Consider the following 15,373-nt stretch of genomic DNA (forward strand, 5'->3'; position numbering starts at 1 on the left):
TACAAAGAATGGCGTGAAAAGGGTAAAAACATCCAGTATGCTGCAGTCCTGTGGGCGAAAATGCCTTGTTGATGCTAGAGGTCAGAGGAGAATGGGCCGACTGATTCAAGCTAATAGAAGAGCAACTTTGACTGAAATAACCACTCGTTACAACCGAGGTATGCAGCAAAGCATTTGTGAAGCCACAACACGCACAACCTTGAGGCGGATGGGCTACAACAGCAGAAGACCCCACCGGGTACCACTCATAGGAAAGAGAGGCTACAATTTGCACGAGCTCACCAACATTGGACAGTTGAAGACTGGAAGAATGTTGCCTGGTCTGATGAGTCTCGATTTCTGTTGAGACATTCAGATGGTAGTCAGAATTTGGCGTAAACAGAATGGGAACATGGATCCATCATGCCTTGTTACCACTGTGCAGGCTAGTAGTGGTGCTGTAATGGTGTGGGGGATGTTTTCTTGGCACACTTTATGCCCCGTTTAAATGCCACGGCCTACCTGAGCATTATTTCTGACCATGTCCATCCCTTTATGACCACCATGTACCCATCCTCTGATGGCTACTTCCAGCAGGATAATGCACCATGTCACAAAGCTCGAATCATTTCAAATTGGTTTCTTGAACATGACAATGAGTTCACTGTACTGAAATGGCCCCCACAGTCACCAGATCTCAACCCAATAGAGCATCTTTGGGATGTGGTGGAACGGGAGCTTTGTGCCCTGGATGTGCATCCCACAAATCCCCATCAACTGCAAGATGCTATCCTATCAATATGGGCCAACATTTCTAAAGAATGCTTTCAGCACCTTGTTGAATCAATGCCACTAAGAATTAAGGCAGTTCTGAAGGCGACAGGGGGTCAAACACAGTATTAGTATGGTGTTCCAAATAATCCTTTAGGTGAGTGTATACACTGCAAATTGTATATTAATTAGACATGCCCCCCAGGGATAAAAACGTCCCCCACAGTCATTTCATCATGGAGCTGGGTCTGATGAAGGGTTCCACCAATTATGAATAATTTTATCATCGAATGCAGGGATGAGAAATGTCAATGGGGGTTTTAGGATAATAAATACTGAATGGCCACAATGGGTCCCAGGATCCGCTCAACCACATACATTGAAACACTTTCTGCTATTGTACATAAGTTGACATGGGACACATGGGCAGTGATTTCATGACAATTGTACTTGTAACTCATGAGGTGGATGAAAGGTATCTGATTTAAAGATTAATAAAATTCAAACACACCTAATCTGCAAAAAATTACGTGACTAACCCTACGTGCACACTGTCCGCTCGCTCAACTTGCAAATCGCTCAATCTCTGGCGAGCTGTCGCTGACCCAAAACTAGCATGCACACTGCCCGCTCGGGCAGGGCGTCTTCCTAATCTATGCCAGCAATAGCCAGTCAACCTCTGCAAATATTAATAAGTATTGTCTAAAAATTTATTACGACGATGCCATGTCAAAGATTTGTCAATGTTAAAATAGCAATTTACTTAGTTTTATGTCATGCATGTAATCACACACCCGTGATCCCAACAATCTCTGAAAACCTCCATGCATATTTCTCTGTCATCAATTTATTTAAGCTAGCAAGTGAGTATTAGCTAACGAGTAGAAAAGAGAAGGGACTTCAAGATGCAGAGAACATCTGCCCTGCTATTGGTAGTCGCCGAACTCCGTCACTGCCTGCTCGCGGGAAATTTGCATAAAGTTGAACAAATCTCAACTCTCAACTGACGCTGTCACTGGGAGATTTTGTCGCAGAGAGAGTGCACGTAGGGTTATCCAAGAGTTGAGTGAGTTGTATCTGAATCTCACTGTTTGTTCGATTATCGGAAAAGCACCAGAAAATGGAAAGCACCAGAGTGAGGGAGAAGCTAGAGACTAAAATGAATCACCATGCTACCAAATGTCTGCCTACTTGGCTGGGTTATAACACTTCCTGTTCCAATTCTAATGAAAGCTGTTGTTTTTTATGTTTTTTTATGTTGTGGTCATTCAGTGTAGTGAATGTGTGAACATTAGCAGTGTTTTTTTCAAGAATTGCAGTCAAAGGTTCAGCAATGTGAATGAAGGCGCATTTGTATTCCATTTGTGTATGTTAGTAAATCGTTTTGCTTTAAACATCTTTTTTGTAGGAAGAAGGCCATAATCAGCTTAAGCCGAAATAATGTACTTCAGCAAAACTTGTATTTCCTTTTAAAATGTTCAATACGTCATGGAGCATATTGTGGAATATAAAGTGATCAACACAGCACAAATGAAACAGAGTCCTTATGATGTATACACAGACTTCTGAATCTTAGTGTGCTGTAGTTCTGGGTGCAGTTCAACATTTTGTCCACATGGTGGTATCAGACATCAGACAATATTTACACAGCTAGGACTTAACCGTGATAGTAATTATAGTATTATTATATATAGTAATTATAGAGTATTATAGATGGGATACACAGAACATTCATGGATGTAACACAAAATGTCCATTATGATTAAGTATGATCCGCACAATGCAAGTACAGAGTTGTGTGATAATATGTTGGATTGCAAGAAATTGTTGTTGTGTCATGGATTTGTCAGTGATGTTTGTGCTCACCCAAGATGTCTGCCCACCCCCTGGAGGTCAAAATAACTTCCCTGTGGTCTGCTCACTCCGGGTGAAGGTGGGATGTTGGGGACGATGGACGAAACACTCAAGCCATCAACCTTGGCTGGCTGTGGGGTTCTCCCAGACCGATGAGGGTATCTGGGTAAGTGCTCCTGTGAAGGCAGCTTTGCGGCATGGTTATCATGGTGAAACAAGGTCTGGTATTTGCCATTTTGCTACATATTTAAACATGGCCCTCCAGGCAGTTGTATTCGGTGATGGGTACGATTGGCTTGGGGTTGGCTACACCCAGATGAGATCTCATTTCAAAAGTGAAACTAATCTTCAGAGTTCAGACAGGTTTAAGAGACATGCCTAAACTAACCCCTGCTGTACCAAACTAAATGCCAGGTTAGAAACAAAGGGAAATATATAACGTTCAGATTGAAGGGAGCAGCAGATGACCCACCTGGAGGTTGTGTCTGTACTGTTATTTACCACTGAAGCTTTTTCACTTGTAATTCCGTTACAGAATAGTTAAGAGAATTACTATTTTTAATGACGTAAAGTCATTGATGCTAGTAAAAGCAAACGGATTTGTAGGTTTTCCTTTTTTTGTTACATCTGTGACCGATCATTATCCTTCCTCATAATAAAGACATTTGAAAATGTCTTAGATTCATAAATAGTTGGTAACAGAATCACGTGGCACAGTAGACAGACGCATTCATGTGACAAAATAAGTACATCCCCTGGAAACGTGTGTTTTTTCAGTTTTGGTTACATTGATATCCAAGCCAAATTCAGACCAGATTTATTTATAAAGATAACCCAATTAAGCAAATCACATGAAACGATACCTGAAACCATCTATAATTAATAGTGAAAATAAAAATGTCATCCGTTTCTTGTAACTCTCTGTCTCTTACATTGAGCAGAACAAATTATTGGCCAGTCTTCTGTACAGTACTGCTTTAACCGTATCATGTTACAAGGCTTTCTTGTATGCACGGCCCGCTTCAAGTCCATCCACAGCATTTCAACAGGATTGAGATCATGGCTTTGACTCAGTCTTTCAATAAGCATCCATTCCAACTTTTTTAGTTTGTTGTAGAATTGCTGGTGTTTAGAATCAATGTCTTGTTGCTAGATTAAAGTTGCCCCAAACTATAATGCCTCCACTTCTATTCTTTATGGTTGGTATCAGGTTCTTATTTTCAAAGGCAGTGTTTCATTTTCATCAAAATGGTATCTGGCTGCTGAACAAACAACTCTACCTTTAACTCGTCTGTCCAGAGCACATTGTTCCAGTAGTTTTGGTCCTTACACAGGTGTTGTCTGGCAAACATCAGTCATGTGTTCATATTCTTTATGAGAGCAGATGCTATTTCCTTTGCTGACCTCCAATGTAGTTTGTGCAGTCTCTGCCAGATAACTATTGCACTTCTACATTGTGACCACAGAGGCCTCTAGATCCCTTGATTTTCTTACAGACTTCTATCATCAGCTTTTGGTCTGAATTTAATGGCACAACCTGTCCTATACAGATTACCTGTGGTCTGGACTATTCTCCATTGGTCGATGCTCTAATGAAAAGTGGAGGGTCACTTGGATTTGCTTTGAAATGGCTTTGTAGCCCCTCCCAGACACATGGGTATCAATAATCAGAGGTGGGGGACTGGAGTCACATGACTTGACTTGAGTCTGACTCGAGTCTCAATTTTCAGGACTTGTGACTTGCTTGATTAAAGTATGAAAATGACTTGACTTTGACTTGAGAATAAGTTACTTGAGACTTGACTTGACTTGAAGTGGAAGACTCGACAATGACTTGAACTTATAATAAACAAACAGCAATACAATTATTTTATATGTTGTGACATCAGCAGCACTAATCAGCGTATGTGCCTTTAACGCTGCACAATTCAAACCGCGCCAAACATGGCCGACAGTAATGTTAGTCGAGCTCCACAAATAGTATCGTTTGGATACAAGGACTTTGAACTGGACCGTGTGAATAAAAAAAGATTTGCCATATGCAAAATATGCAACAACGTCAAATTTCATTCGTCATTTTAAGAACCACAAGGGAAAGTAAGAAAGTAAACTCTTTATATTCAGTTTCACTAAGATCTATAACGATTAAGTTACTAATGTAATGAATTAATCTTTTGTTTGTCATAATTTGGCCTTGGTTGCATATTATGTTTTTTTTTTTCTTGTTCGAAATGTGACCATTTTCATTACTGAATACGTCTGGTAAATAGATGGGGAATAGAAGGGAATTTGACTATAACCGTGGCATAGCCTGAATTTTAATGTTGATGGGCATCTTAAAATGAGCGGGCATGTATATTATTACACGTAGGCCATAATGTCTGTATTAAATGTGCGCATTTTCAAGTGTTTGTGGACTGCGTGTGGAAACTAAAAAGCATTGTGCTTACACCATAAAAGTTAACTTTACTGAATGAAAGGCTAACACGAGGCACCGATGTGATTATTAGCACCTAAACTTTTCAAATAGTTTTTTTTTTTACTCATACAGACAAGAATAATTACAGCGTAATTACATATTAGGCAGTTTTTCAGTCACAATAATTAGTTTATAAGGTTGTTATTATTAGCCCTTATTACATGGATTGGCTGAATTCCAGTGCAGAATGCATGTTATTTCTTGCTAACAGACCATTGCCATGAAAAAAAAAAATTCTTTAGAGGAAGCAATACAATCGTTTTTAAATCAATAAATTCCTTTTGAAATCAATATTTTGTGTGAAATTATTGATTTATTTGGTAGGTAGCCATGTAATAAGCGGGATAAGGTATAGCGAGGCAGTTGTTATAGCGAATACAACCCCTTCAGGCTAATTCAAGATCCCCCCGCTTCGTCCCCCCAAAAAATTGTACCGCGGAGCAGAAAAATATTTGATTTTGAAATGGAGCTTCGCACCGAGCGCACGTCAGAAACAGAGGACAGTGTGTGCGTGTGTTCATCTCTTTAGTACTGTGACTTGACTTGAAACTTATAAGGACTCGACTTGACTTGCTTAGGGTGAACCCTTGACTTGACTTGCTTGATTTATCTGAACTGTGACTTGAGACTTTACTCGAGACTTGATGGTTTAGACTTGAGACTTGCTTGGACTTGACCATGTGTGACTTGTCCCCATCTCTGTCAATAATTCTTCTTCTGATTTGTTACCACATCATGCTTTAAACACTGTATGGTTAGGACCAAAGCAGATCAAGTTTCTAATCTAATCCAAAATTAATCTAATGATTGTTTAATCATTTGCACCTGTTATGTTGCACCTAATCCAAATTCTAGCCAATTTATGTGATGATGAAGGTCAGATCTAAGGTAATGACAGTCATATAATGACAGTTATATTATATAGTAACACTGTTCCTATTTTCAATACGACTTTACAATCCTTTTGTAAAGCTTTATTCTACACAAATGCTTGATGCCCTGTCAATAAACACCTCAATACTACTGTTACCCCACTGTAAACATGGCCAAAAACCAGTTCTATTTTCTGACCCTATTTCTACCACTAGCTCTGCCACAATCTCTGACCTGCAAACCCCCCAAGCCTGCTGTTTGTATTACCACCTTCAACCATCAACTTAAAAATAGTATGTTTGAATACTCAATTGTTTCACCATTTTACACAATGTTGTATACATGTTTGCTGAAAGAAAAGTACATACTGACGATGATGATAATAACAATAATAATAATATTTATATAGCGCTTTTCAGGGACCCAAAGACGTTTTTCAAAATGACCATGGAACAGAAACAAACAAAAAATACCATGAGAAAGCAAAGATTTAGACTAGATAACACAAAAGCAAAACACCACTGCCATGCATACAGTACTCACATGAACAGATACAGTGTGATGTATGCACTAAAACAATGTGGTGTATGAATGAACAAGTGCCTGTCTATCAAAAGTGTATGTATCACAAGATGGTGTCTGCATGTACATAAAAGCTAAAGGATTCTCTGGGGGGGAAACAATTGACTGGGTTTTTAAACCAGGGGATATGTGATGTGATGGGATAATGGATAAAAGGAACAGATGGTGCAATCAGCAGGAGTGTCCACTCATTGGCCCACCTCAGCACTCAGAAGATGAACTGATGTCTGCCAGGTGACACACCAAAGACAACAATCAGGAACATAAGGGACACCTGTGTTTAAGGCAGAAGGAGGGGAAAAACACTAATACACATACAGGGTACCTGCATGCGTAACAACATGTTTGTAGATCTCTAACTCTTATGGATAGTGAGATATGAAAAAAGAGTTGTTTGGAAAGATAGATTCCTGTAAATTCACTAACATTGAAAATGGCATTTCTAAGGGGTGTACTCTTGACAAGGAAGATCATTGAACAAAATACAAGTGGTTTTAGAGGTACATGTCATCTGTATTGGACGTTAATAAAAATAGTTAATGTGAATTCGGTAATAGAGTTGTAATAATTCATGTCATTTTAAAAGAAATTCAAGATTATCAATTTTGAAAAATATAAGAGGTGTACCTTTCACAATAGAGGTAAAATAACTTTTAAAAAATGTGTAGATCTCTAACTTTCATGGATAGTGAGATATAAAAAAAGAGTAGTTTGGAAAGATAAATCCCTGAAAATTCACTGAAATTGAAAATGGAATATATAAGGGCGTACTCTTGACAAGGAAGGTCACTGAACAAAATGCCAGTAGTTTAAGAGGTACTAGTCATCTGGATGTTATTTAGATAATGGAGTTGTAATAATACAAATATTTCTAAAATAAAATAGAGGAAAAGTAAGGGAAAAGTAAGGGGACACATCATATGTGTTTGTAGAAAATACAAAGAATTTACTTTTAAAGGAGGTGTACCTTTGAGAGGATAGGTACAGGAACACACCACACTTGTTTTTAGATCTCCATCTCATATGTATAATGAGCTATTAAAATGTTATTGCATAGATGGATATATAATTGTTTTTAGAGGTACAGAGGTACTTATTGTAAAACGTGTCTATATTTTATAGTTGTAATAAGATAACATGTACGAAAATGAAGATAAATAATGGGGAAAATTGTCTCTTGGATAATTTCAACATCTGTAAAATGATTTAGGCTTAGCCTAATTGAATTATTTATAAACGAATAATAACAGTTTTTTTTTTTACTGTAAATGAGGAGAACAAAATTGAAGTTGGCAAGAAGAAACAAAATGTATAAACAATGATTTCTGCTGAATTTACATTTTAAGACGGTCCCTTAGCTTCATCCATGTAATATTCCTCCATTAAAAGTAACGTAAAATAGTTTTTTGAAAACGGAACGAAACCGACAAACCAAAGGGTGTACCTTGCTCTCTACCTTGACCTGATTCTATATTGCTGTCGTCTTTGTAGGACATTTTTGGGGAGCGTTATTAACAAGCAAACTCTGAATATCAAACATTAAACTGAATGTACCCCTGTGCTTGTGACATGACCCGCTCCATCCCTCTCCACCTCTTCCTCGACTTGTTCCACTCTTCCGAAAAACCCCAGTTACTCAATATAGGATTTCAGATCTCAACAGTTTGGGGTTTCCCTTGTCGCATTTTACGTTCTGAGGAGGAATACAACTGATGTGTAGACTGAAACAGAATGTGAGCTCTTGAAATCAGGACTTAAATTCCCTTGGCTACAAGAGAGGAAATGACCAACAACCTGGAATATTTATTTTCTTAAACAAATGTCAGGCTGTTATTTTCTGTTTATATTTCAACAGTGAAAAGTGTTTTGACCTTTATTTAATCAAGTTGAAACTTTTCCAACAGGAAGCTGTGAATCATAGCAGCCTTTTAGATTACATAACATGGTCATTAGACTTCACATTACAATGGGTCCTATCAATGTGGAATAACTGTTGTAGCAGACCATTCAATATAACACCCTCCTGTAGAGGGAGCGGTATACATAAAAAAAAAACTGTCAGGAACAAAATATCATCCTTATTTTGAGATAACATAGTTCAACAAATGTCTATAACACTATATATATACAAACATATTAGTTCAACAAATGTCTATAACACTATATATATATATATATATATATATATATATATATATATATATATATACAAACATATTAGTTATACAAATGTCTATAACACTATATATATATATATACAAACATATTAGTTCAACAAATGTCTATAACACTATATATATATATATATATATATATATATATATACACAACACATTAGTTCAACAAATGTCTATAACACTATATATAAACAAACATATTAGCATGTGTCTCTGACATATCTCGCATTCTAATGGAGAACAGTACTATGTGCATATTGAATTTTAATTTGTTCAAAATAACAGTCTTTAACGTGTGAAATATGTTTATTGACCAATCAGCACTTCAATACAAACATTGTCGTGTAATTCTTGAACTTGTACATTCATTTTTTCATGTTGCTTATTTTACTTAGTTTAATTAAGAGGACTGTAATTGTTTATGTTTATGTCTGTGTAATGTGCTGGATAACTGCTTCATACATACATCAACCCTACAAGATTGAACATTCTGCCTTTGAGCCTAAAACTGCAACGCTGGGTCTTGGACCTAGTTTTAACCCAGTGCCAAGGAGTTTAACCTCAACCCCATCCACACCAGCACTCACACCGGTGTCAACCCCCAGACCTAAAGATGCTCTGACTGGACCAGCGGTTATGGAGACGCTGCCCACCTCGGCTCTGGCCATTGCCCCAGCTCCAAGTATTGTGGCGGATGCCTCAGCAGAAACATTAGGCCCTTTGGCCTCCACCTCAAGGACACTAATTGCTGCCCTTGCAAGGCCGACCCCAGCCCCCCACCATGCCCCTGCCTTGGGAACACGCTCCCCTGTTTTGTTAATATGACCAATAATAAAACCACCATGTGCATAAACTTCTGTACCGTGATATGTTCCTGTTGCAGAAGCATCCCCAGGTCTATCAAAGTTATCAATACAATTTATGATCCCATCGGGTCCAACTCCCACTCCACCTAAAAACCCGGCATTGACCCCGGTCGAAACACCAAGGGCCGCACCCTCCACCCCAACAACTTTCCCTTTTTTCTTTATGTAGCCAGCTACTGCCACTGCGTTAGCCCCGACACGGGGTTTCCCTGTTCCTTTGGGACCTCCATATCCATATCCAAAGACCTCTGTTTCTGAAAACACTTTCTTCACCACCAAAGGCTCTGCACACCTGTCTTGATTATGAGTCCTGCTTCTGATCCCAACTGTTCCATTGGCTGTAAGAGTAATTAAAATAAATAGTCAATCACCTGCCTGATCAGGTTGTGAATAAGATAACTATGGTCAGATGTTATGCCCTGTTTATAACTGGTTGTCTGTGTCCTTAGCTGTGTCTATAGCCGTTACTAACTATGTTTACACAAGGCAATATGAGGTTTATAACAATTTTATGAAGCAGCAAAACACTTCATTTTCAGTAAACACCCTTTAACTGGGACAGCTTGTCTGTGACCTGTGCATACTGTCAAGCCACGTTTCCACAGGAAGACCATGCTAGCATTCGGCTGGTTGTCAGTACAGAAAGTGAAACTTCAATATACTGGAGGACTAACTCTTGAAAGGCTTGATTTCCTGGAAAGGGAAAACAAAAAGCAAGCAGCTTGTTTTTGTAGCACCGAAATGCAAGGCCTAGTGGTTATAAATCAATTTAGGTCATGGCTCTTTGTAACAGTATTCTGAATTAGTATGGACATACTGTAGACCCTAGAAAAACCATTGTGAAATCTGGTTGACCTAACTTGCAGTTAAACAGAATGTGAGCCTAAACGACCAGGTGTTTAAATGTCATGCTAACTGATGCCTAGTTGTCCAAGTCTTTCCAGAGTCTTTCCTCTCCCCCTTCCTGTCCCTTCACTTTCAATAGCACTTGCTGCACACCTGGATCTAGGAATGGATGTACAGAAGAAATGTAAGTTGTAAAAGACAATTAGTGTTAAACTTTGAATGTAACGAGGAATGTAACCATCCCTCCCGGCGTGGTATTCGGCATGCGTCATCGCCGGCCTTCTAGTCACGCCGCTCCTCCTCCCACGGCACTGTCATGTCTTGTTATTGTACACTCCTGGTGTCCATTCCCTCATTAGTTTGCCTATATTAGCTCCTGTGTTGCTGGGCGTCTTTGTGAGATATTGTTCTATGTCTGGTGTTGTACTAGAAAGTTTACGTGCTGGTTGTTGCGCTTGAGCGTTTGATTTTCTGCGTGCCATTTAAGTATTAATACACTAGTTACGTTAACCGCCTCCCTGCGTTTGACTCCTTCATTCTATGCAGACCACAACGACACCCATTCTGACATTGAAGACATTCTTCAGATATGTATGTATAACCAGAGGCGTCGCTAGGATCACAAAACATTCAGGGCTTAGCCCACCCCCCGTCCGGGACAGAAAGTACAGGGTTTTGAATGTACATGTGGACAATGTTGATGTACACGCTAGCGGCCTAAACGTCTACTCATAATGCGCGATCGGAATTATAGATGAATTATAGATGAATAGATCAGGGGCTATTATCATTTTTTGGGTCAATTTGATATCCGGGGTTATTCATAAAAGATCTGGGGCTATAGCCCAGGACGCCCAGGCCTAACCACGCCACCGTGTATTACTATCCAAATTCATTCAATAAAATTATTGTTTTAGTGATCTTTTTTTACTTGAACAGTAAAGATCTTGACCTTACACTCAAAATATCAAATTCATCTAACATTTAATTTAGAAGGAAAGAAAAAAATAAGGAACTTGGCATTTTCCAAAGAAACTACACATTTAGAATGTTACATTGGAGCATCAAATGCCAATAATTTTAGATGGCAGTTCAGGTTACTGTACCTTCAATAGCCATTTCTCCTTCAGTTGGTGGTATGGAGGTCCTGGTAAAAGGGATTGTGTGTTAATATACTATACATATTATGCTGGCAACGTTCATTATGATAAACTGAAAAACATTTGTGATGTTGAATCAAATAAGCATATCATAGGCTATTATAATAGCAACTTATTGCATTTGTGTGTCATGGTCCTGAGGCAAGACACAAGGTGCAGAGAGGTAGAACATCCTTTTTTCACTTTTTTCTTCTAAACAAAAATAACAAAAGGAGAGTATGACCGTGAACTGAGGAGCAGCAAAAACACACCGCTAACTACAAACAATGATCTACAATCTGAAAGGCAAACAGAACAACTTAAATAGGTTCCCAATTAGAGACAACTAGACACAGATGTCTCTAATTGGGGAGAACAGAAAACTGTACCGCAGAGATGCCTAGAGGCCCCCAGCCAGGACCTGATATTGTAAAGCGCTTTTCATTATAGAGGAATAACCTCAAAGTGCATGAAAAAAAAGGAAAATAAGAAACAAGAAAATAAAGTCCTGCATCTGATCCCAACTGTTCCATTGGCTGTAAGAGTAATTAAAATAAATAGTCAATCACCTGCCTGATCAGGTTGTGAATAAGATAGCTATGGTCAGATGTTATGCCCTGTTTATAACTGGTTGTCTGTGTCCTTAGCTGTGTCTGTAGCCTTGATCTTACACTCAAAATATCAAATTAATCTAACATTTAATTTAGAATGAAAGAAAAAAATAAGGAACTTGGCATTTTCCCATTTTTTTTTAATCAAGTAAGCATATCATAGGCTATTATTATAGCAATTTATTGCATTTGTGTGTCATGGTTCTGAGGCAAGACACTGCCTCAGAACCATGCATTTGGGTGAAACATTGGGCGGAGAGCAAAACTAAGAGGAATATACCTAACTAGTTTAGACCAGATTGACATGTATTGATGAAATGTCAGTTATTTAGTTTTGTTATATAAGATGAGCTGTATTTTATTAATTTAATTTGCTGGCAGGTCCCCTAGTACTGAACTGCCATAATCAATTCTGGAGAAAACAAATGAATTGATAAGCTTCTCTGCACCAGAGAAGGAGAGAGAAGATGAACTCCTCAGATCTTGCATCACAGAGAGAAACATTCTGCTTACGGTTAGTGAGGTATGAGGTGAACCAGTTTAAGGCATTCCCAAAGATGGCAGTGTGCTCTCTTAGGCTCTGGAGTAGAATGATGTGATCTGCAGTGTCAAAACCATCCCTGAGGTCCACAAGAATCAGAATGGAGGAGGATCCTGTATCTGTAGCCATGAGCAGACCATTAACAACCTTCACCAATGCAGTCTCAGTAATATGCATTGGCATGAAGCCTGACTGAAAGCTGTTGTAATGGGGCTCTATCCACCATATTTCTGATCTCCGAGTATCTCATTTATTATCGTAATTAATGTTCCAAAGAAACGTTAGCTTCAATCTTAGGACAGTAGGCTAATATGTAAAGGTTATTCACCTGTCAAGTGTTTGTTATGTACATGTCTATTGGTAATACTGTAATGTCAGGACTTGATTAAACTGATATTGAAATACTTTTCTCATCGTCCTTTTCACCCCGTTAACGAATCTTTTGGATCACCGGAAAGAACGACAATGACTATGGAGAAAATAGCATTTTTATCTTTTGGATATCCGAGTCAGTTATTTATTATCCTCCTTAATGTTCCAAAGTAATAAACTTTATCTACAATAAACATTAAGACATTAGGCTGTTATTCAGCTGTCAGGTGATTTATGTTGCTAATACTGTAGGAGTAAATTAAACTGATCAGATTTATTAAACGTTTTCTCATGGTCATTTTCATCCCGCGATCACCGGAAGGAACGACAATGACTAATGAGTCTTTCAATCTTTTGGATCTCCGAGTCTGTAATTTATTACCAGCTTTAAAATACAGAATGAATGCAAAAAAAAGATGTTCCTCTCTTACCGTCTATTAAAGTAGTAGTATTAGTGCATTTTAAAAGTTGTAAAGATAGGATAAATATCAATTTTTGTATAATAATACATATTTAAATATTCTAATAATACACATAACGAACATGGTTTTGGTTGATGTCTGTAAAACTAAGGTGACCAGATTGTCTGAAATGAAAACCGGGGACATGTCCAGTTTGGCGGTCGATATATCATTAAGCAAGCAACTTTATTAATTATATTTAAAACCTATATCTCTTATTTGATCAGACACTTGCCAACAAAGATAAATCAATCTCGAAACATCAGAACGATAAAAACTGCTTTCCGGTCCCTCTGTTTCCATTTGTTTAGTGTACAGTATTCCCCTAACAACCTTCGTGGTTGATGTAAAGATAACAGCTGCTAATTAGCTTTTTAAATAGCGGAAGCTGTACTCACATGTTGCGAGGAATTATTAGCGTCATGCTGGCAACATTAGAGATTCCGTAGCAACAATAAGACTTCCGGTTTTCGGATTTTGCCTTCAAAATATAAGTCCGCGGTTAAACGCGATTTTAATAATATTAAATGTATCGATTTTGACACTTTGCTTAGTGTAAATTGTAAAAATTTACTCGAGGAAATGTTCAGGAGAGTGGGTAGAATAATTATATGCAAAGACATCCAGGGTCACTGTGCATTTGCAATTGTTGCTGGCGTTTTCTCCACCCATCCTAGATCCTATTGGCCACAATGTAACTCAATGGATATGAAATATATATTGCCCTATAGAAAAAAAACTGTTCTATATGCCGCAGTGAATGTATTGTAGGAAATGTTCAGGAGTCTCTACATACATTCACCGCAGCATATAGAACAGTCTTTTTTTTATAGGCCGATATATATTTAATATGCATTGAGTTACATTATGGCCAATGGGGTGGGCGGAGTAAAACACCAGCAACAATTGCAAATACAGAGTGCCCCTTGATTTCTTTGCATATAATCATTCTAATCATTCCTGCCATCCTGGAGGAGCTGGACTGTCTGCAACCTGAAAGTCTACAAATACCGCCTCATGCTACCAGTAGTGACAAGGACACAAGCAACATGCAAAACTAGAGAACAATCAGTCAGGAAGGATAAGGGGAGAGCAATAATCTGTGGCCACTACCTGCAAAACTATTCTCTTTTTGGGGGTTGTCTTGCTGTTGCCTCTCCAATGCACCTGTTGTCACATTCATTTGCACCAAAAACAGTTGATATTGATTCACAACCACTTATGCCTCCTAAATGGACTGATTGATATCCCTGAAGTTTAATTGACTTAGTGTAACACTGTGATGATTGTGTTCCCTTAATTTTTTTGAGCAGTGTGTAATCTAATGTTAGATAACACTGGTGCTCAGACATGAGCAGTGAGACAATGGAGGATTAGTTGCTGTCGAAATACGTTTTGACATCGATATAGCAGTGGAAACAACCCAAACCTCTGTGATAAATGTTTTAAAGTGTGATGGATTTGATAGAATCTTTTGCATTAGACTGAAACATTAGCCTAGCTACTACTTAAAGGCATAGACAACCCAAAAATCTAACACATTTTCTGACCTTGTAAATAGTCTACGGAAACAGCCTTTAATGTTAGTCAGGCACAGGCCGAGATGCTGTATGGTCATAACACATCTGCCCACCTCTTTGTCATGTTGATAGTGTCTTTGGTTCTGGTACAGCAAATGTTGTTGTGTGGTTTGTGCCCCATGAGCTGGTGTAATGGATTGTGTTTATCATCATCTACAGACTGCAGACATTACATTTAACAAGTAAGATACTGTAAGGATTGTAAGAAAACATTTGCAATATGAGGTTGTACTGGAACCAAA

General features: G+C 38.3%; 1 protein-coding gene across 4 annotated transcripts; it reads right to left on the minus strand.

Annotated features, from left to right (window-relative positions):
• Window positions 1–8,932: 8,932 nt before the first annotated feature.
• On the minus strand, window positions 8,933–13,989 carry LOC114839478. 4 transcript variants are annotated; one of them, XR_003781925.2, is made up of 4 exons: window positions 13,950–13,989; window positions 12,691–12,837; window positions 11,534–11,574; window positions 8,933–9,919 (listed from the first exon to the last, which is right to left on the minus strand). XR_003781925.2 is itself a non-coding variant. In XM_029120850.2 (3 exons), the coding sequence occupies exons 1-3, from the start codon at window positions 13,973–13,975 to the stop codon at window positions 9,189–9,191; spliced, it is 798 nt and encodes a 265-aa protein (XP_028976683.2). In that variant the 5' UTR covers window position 13,976; the 3' UTR covers window positions 8,933–9,188. The 4 variants fall into 4 exon arrangements, 1 of the variants encoding a protein (XP_028976683.2); XR_003781927.2 differs by lacking the exon at window positions 13,950–13,989 and adding an exon at window positions 13,047–13,216; XR_003781924.2 differs by lacking the exon at window positions 13,950–13,989 and having other exon boundaries at window positions 12,691–13,006.
• Window positions 13,990–15,373: the final 1,384 nt, after the last annotated feature.

Source organism: Esox lucius, chromosome 7, assembly GCF_011004845.1.
Source record: "Esox lucius isolate fEsoLuc1 chromosome 7, fEsoLuc1.pri, whole genome shotgun sequence".
In the NCBI taxonomy this organism is placed as follows: Eukaryota; Metazoa; Chordata; class Actinopteri; order Esociformes; family Esocidae; genus Esox; species Esox lucius.

Coding starts and splice junctions, on each gene's coding strand:
- LOC114839478 (XM_029120850.2), bottom strand. CDS start 13,975: ATGACGCTAATAATTCCTCGCAACAT. Junction 11,575..13,949: donor CTAATAATTCCTCGCAACAT/GTGAGTACAGCT, acceptor CCCTTTTACCAG/GACCTCCATACCACCAACTG. Junction 9,920..11,533: donor AGGAGAAATGGCTATTGAAG/GTACAGTAACCT, acceptor TTACTCTTACAG/CCAATGGAACAGTTGGGATC.